The following is a 5,786-nucleotide window of genomic DNA, read 5'->3' as shown; positions in this document are numbered from 1 at the left end:
TCTATATATCAACATAACGAAGTTATAGAAAAATCTAGAGGAGATCAGGATAATAGTTAAAACTCATAGAATTCAATTCACGAACGAGTATTATATATATATATATATATATATATATATGATTTTGGATATGTTACAGTTGAATGTCTAATCAACAAGAAGTCCAAAATGAGGGCAATAAATGTCATCTTGATTGATAATGAATCAAAGTTAAGTGGGTCTGGTGATCTTTCCTCGTCAAATGAGAATGAAAATTTTATGACCTTTACCGTTTCGGCAGGGATCACGGGTGAGTGTGGTTGTGATATTCATGATATGTTTGAATTTAAAGATTTTTCACAAGATGAAAGATTATATTTGTTTGGTCTATATTATATGATCATTAATATATAAGCTTTTTAAGAAATATTCGGAGTCGAAAGAAATCAATAAGCTGGTCATCTTTTCCTAATTAGAAGCATTGATACGTACATGTAAGGATGAGATTGTGACATTGAGAATTCGTTTGGAGGCTAATGAAAGCTAGCTGAACAACTTAAGGATATATAGAGTGATCCTTAGAAGAGAAGATCAAGACCCTAGAGAGTGATATTTTAGAGAAATCTAGTTCACTACCCATGCAAAATTTGTTTCTGAAAAATGTGATCACATGCATGTTATAAAGCTTAGAAAAATTCGGCAATAATATTAAGATACGTTTAAATTAATACTTTGAGATAGGATCTTACATGCATGCATACATACATGCATGCGTACATATTTACATGTATACATATATACATGCATGTATATATATATATATATATATATATATATATATATTTATTTTACCTCTCTCAAGCACTAGCTAGCTAGCTCCCATTGCAAATTAAAAACTGTATTTGTTTCTTCCTGATCTTCTAAAGACAAGGAGAAGGATCGAATACCAGGAGTAGGCCAGTAGTACTTTACAAAAACTAATTGTTTTCTAGTGAAAACAGAATTAATATAGCTCTACGTACGTAGAATTAGTTGCAGTTGCTGGTTCCGCCCTAACGAGGCGTTCTCATAAGGGCATGCAGTTTGTTTTGTGTCTTTACTCATTATAGGTCATTCCTCATCCTAAAGTCTATATTCCTAGACTGAGGAATAACCTACTATGAAAAAAAAGTCTATATTAATCGTAGCAAATATGCAGGCCGCATCTAGCGATCGAGTTAAGCAATATACCCTTTTGGAATGTCAATACGATTTAAATCTGCTGGGAATAAAAAGTGGCCAACAAGCATTAGGTCATAAAAGCACGGTGCATAGTGCACACGCTGGCGTTGCCTGGACCTCTCTATAACAAACCCATAAAAGCAACACTCGATGTGACGCACACACGCCCAAATGTATGAATATTCTGGGTTGCAGTAATAATTATCATTTATCACAAACAGCCTAAATACTACTAATAATTCACAGCTATATATGCTGTTAGTTGGTTTCTAATTGTTTATATTTAGTTGGTTACGGTGCATGCAATTAATAGATCCTAATGCATGCGCAGCAGTACTGAAATTAATGGAATTCATGAAGAATATTGGAGTGGCTGATCATCTAGATCTGATCAGATACTTCATAGCAGATTTGATCATTCTGAAACTGCATGATTCATACATGAGGTGTTTCACTATTATATATATCTAAAACCCCAAGAACAAAGACAAAATTCGTTTCTTTTTTGGTGGGGAGTTGGGTCGTCCCCTCACCTACCAAATAAGCAAAATAGGACAATTTTCCTGTCTCCATTCAGGCCTGTCATCATTCCTAGGGTTTAACAGTGAACGTACAATTGAGATATATCGTGTGTTTGTGAGCGAGGAAGAAAGAACCTGGAAGGCTAAATCTTTTAAATGAGCATCTGGAAGACAAACTCGCTATTAGGTGATCATAATATGCTTTTCTACTCTATTATTGTTAATCATGTAATTAGCTTCTACGTACAGGATTAAGCAAGACAGACCTCGTTTAATTTGAGTTAGCCAATATGTAATTAGTATCTTTCTAGTCGAAAGGAGGCTGAAACAAAAGAACGCTGCAAGAAAAACTTGAAAGGCAAAAAAGAAGTTGTACTTCTATGATAAATACTTCTAATATTTATCAATGTAGTTCAAATCTGAAAGCTAATAACTAACAACATGATTAAAACTTAGAAAAATCACCCAAATTAACATAAAGTTTATAAAGCATATATATATATATATATATATATATATATTAGTTTCTATGTGCACTTCATTCGACTAGCTACTTGAAGAGATTGGTGTACTCTCGGTTTGCCTCTGGAATTGGATTCCAGTCCCACAATATTCTGTCGGAGAAGGCAGTTGGAAGCACGTTCGGTAGTGTGTTGAGGGCCAATGGCTGTGAATGTGGTGGGAAGTTAGAGATCAATTGGCTGGGGTGATGGTGACCATTGTAATAGTGTTGTTGCTGACTGATACTTGAAGCCGCTTGTTGGTAATTTACTAGTCTATGGAGATCATCCACCGCACTGGATGAGACAGAAGGCAAGCTGCCTGTGAAGAGGGTGGCACAAGTGGAATTAACTAAAGGGGAAGATTGCTTTGTATGGTGCAAGAGCGCCATCCCTTCCTCTTCCATTGGAGCTGGTAGCCCGAGAGTGGTGCTGCTGGCAGCTGCAGGTCGGTATGCATTTGGCTTTGAAAGCCCAAGAGCTGTCGTTATATCTGAAGTACTGCTTCCGTCTGTTTCATTAATCTTTTCCACCTCACTCGGCTCATGTGACTGTCCTCCAAAAGCTTGAAAGTTTTCCATGGAATTTTGAACTGTGTCATATTGCTGCCTTCGACTCGTATGAGTCACCCTAGATGAGGATGCCCTTGATGGAAGGGAACGAGGGAGAGAGGGGTGGTCTTCAACTCCAGCTCTCTTGTACACACGGCAGAGTGATATTTCTGCCTGAAAAAAAAAAGGTGGAAGCAAGCTGGGAGGAGGAATTGGCGATGACTGACAGTAGTAGTACAATTTCATTGGAAAATAAGGGACTTTATGAAAGTTTTCCGACATTAATGGGTATGATCAACTGCGCCCAGTTATGAGAAATATCCAATATATATTGGCCGGTGTTCCTTGTTGGTTACTGAATTTAAAGTTCATGCATTTTCTGCGCTTTAAATTTGAGTGATAAAGATGAATAAAGCCATTAAAATAATAGAAAAACTTGAGAACTGAGATTTCCAGCTAGGAGTCCTGGCATGCAATATCTCATCTTTCTCGTTTTATTTTTCCTGCACATGCATACTTGCAGGGTCATGCTATAGACCCACGTCTTGGAACTGAACCTTTGAAAAATTCAGCCAGCTTGCAAGAAATCCATAAGAAAATAAGAGACCATGCTATATATAATTCAAGATCTATTAAGTGATAATCTATATATATATATACATATATATATGAACTAGGGTTAGGGGAGGAGTAAATAATAGAATTGGGCTTTAAGGCTCTACTTTTTTCATTTCATAAAAGCTTGTGATATGGACTATGCATGGTAGGGATTGCTAGTGAAGATGATCATCCCCAGCAAGATCAACCAAATTAAAAGGGCTGGCTCTCTCTTATAATTAAAGCTCTATGGGAGTCTATTCCTTTTCTGCTTTTGTTTTTCTCGTAGTTTCTAATTAATTTGTTTCTTGATGCACATATATAAAGGCCGGATCACTCTTACCTTTTGATATCGTTCAGTTTCGTGTTGGGGCAAGCGATACTCGTTCATGATCCAACTGGTTCGGATGCCCTTGGGAGCTTTCCCAGAGTAAAAAACTAGGGTTTTCTTCAGCCCAATTGAGCGGAAGTTTTCAGTTCGGATCATTCGGTCAGCTCCAGTTGCTTTCCAATAGCCAGAAGTGGTAACGCGGTTGGGGCGATCCCCATTACGATACTTGCGGTCTCTGGGAACATAGAAGAACCATTCCTTCTCTCCAATTGCTGCCAAAGCTAATCATAATGGAAGAAAGAGAGATTAGACAAATCAGTTAACATATATACAAATTAAAGCAGATATAAGAGTTGCGAATATTAACATCGATCCATCCTGATCAGGGGAAGAAACTAAATTGCTTATCCTGTGTTTATATATATATATATATATATATATATATATATATAAAACTAATAGGATCCTTGATGAAGAGGGCAATTATGTATAATACCGGGAAGCTCCCAAGGGTCATAGCGATAAAGATCCAGAAAAGTAATGAGCTCCACGTTGAATCGCTTGCCCTCTACCTTACGGCGAAGGTAGAACTCCACAAGTTCTTCCTCAGTAGGGTGGAAGCGAAATCCGGGCATCACCATATCATGCTCATGATCATCATCAGTGGTTTTGTTGTCGTTGGTTTCGTGGTGGCTCATGTTTGAGCTTGGCTGCAAATTTCCATAAACTGAACCTAAGGTAATACCGAACCAGTACTCTCCGGCTTTGGCCTCGCGCGCTCTCTTTATACCATGAGATAGATTGAGTAACACCGTACGAATTGAGTGGTGCAAGTGGTAGGAAAGATAAGAGATGGTTAAAATGTCGTACCTAGCTCCCAAAAGTTTTGTCCTTCTCCTTCTCTCTATCTCTCTCTAGAATGGGAGTAGTGGAAAGAAGAAGAGAGAGAAGAATGGAGAGGGGAGTTAATAGAAAGATCTATCTACATATTTTACTTTCAGGCCCTACATGGAAGAGGTGGTGTCCGTTAAGGTGTTTTAAGATGAGAAAATGACATCTCAAAAATAGGACAGGGTGGCCACAGCGCCTTAGCGGTGCCCTTGGACCTTTCTTCCACCATTAAAGAGAAAAAAAAAAAAAAATTGAATTAATTGTCCTGTGAATTTTATAATATCTAGTACCTTTACACACCAAATTAATTACGAAATACGTATATAATATTGATCAAAATTTGGTCCCCTAAAACGATATAATATTATATAGTAATGCTGGGTAAAAACCTATAAAAGACAAGTCCCGCTTGAGCATTTTGTAAAAATATAGATTTCACTGAAAAACATAACTTTTTTTACACTTTTTAAAGTCATGAGGTCCACTTTTTTACAAAAATTTAAGTGAAATTTATTTATTTAAAACTTATACAGATAATTTCTCTTATCCTAAGACTAGTAATACCGTACACAAATACTTAATTGTATGCTAGCTAGCATCGGATTAAAGGGAATTTCAATATTATATATATATATATATATTATACACATGCTCTTTCTTATTATATATATTGTTTTCCGATAATTAAGCAGGCTAGGCCTATTTATCTACTACTATATAATATATATCCCCTCAATTTAACGCTGGAAAAATATATTGTGAGCGTGTACTGATCGTGATCAATATTATACCAATGAAGATATTATTTTTTATTAGGAAAATGTTAGTACGACTTTCAAATATATATGTTCACTCATATATTTTAATTTTTTTTTTCTTAATGCATCATTAAGAAAATGACTATTAGTGACTTTGTATTTTTTTTAATGGTTAAAGATATTTAAAAAATACTTAAAGGAAAACGAAAAAAAACTATTTACACTAGGGGTAATACTTGCATATGTGGGGGTGGGGTCAACCCTTCTCCGCACCCCGCCTCCCATATGCAGGAGTGGTATTTCCACCCCCGCACCCCACCCCGGTGCCGGGGTGCTGGAGTAGATATCTTGTATTGTCTTGATCTCCTATATAAAAGTTGATCTAGGAGATCAAGACAATACAATCTTATGAATACAAATCTAATAAATTTAATTAT

At 36.3% G+C, this 5,786-nt stretch overlaps 1 protein-coding gene across 1 annotated transcript; it reads right to left on the bottom strand.

Moving 5' to 3' along the window:
* Positions 1-2,072: 2,072 nt before the first annotated feature.
* Positions 2,073-4,634, bottom strand: LOC121256405 (NAC domain-containing protein 35). Its single transcript, XM_041157200.1, has 3 exons — positions 4,197-4,634; positions 3,713-3,981; positions 2,073-2,946 (listed from the first exon to the last, which is right to left on the bottom strand). The coding sequence occupies exons 1-3, from the start codon at positions 4,396-4,398 to the stop codon at positions 2,272-2,274; spliced, it is 1,146 nt and encodes a 381-aa protein (XP_041013134.1). The 5' UTR covers positions 4,399-4,634; the 3' UTR covers positions 2,073-2,271.
* Positions 4,635-5,786: the final 1,152 nt, after the last annotated feature.

This window comes from Juglans microcarpa x Juglans regia, chromosome 3D (assembly GCF_004785595.1).
Source record: "Juglans microcarpa x Juglans regia isolate MS1-56 chromosome 3D, Jm3101_v1.0, whole genome shotgun sequence".
Taxonomy (NCBI): domain Eukaryota; kingdom Viridiplantae; phylum Streptophyta; class Magnoliopsida; order Fagales; family Juglandaceae; genus Juglans; species Juglans microcarpa x Juglans regia.
This window is presented reverse-complemented; position numbering and strand designations above follow the sequence as displayed.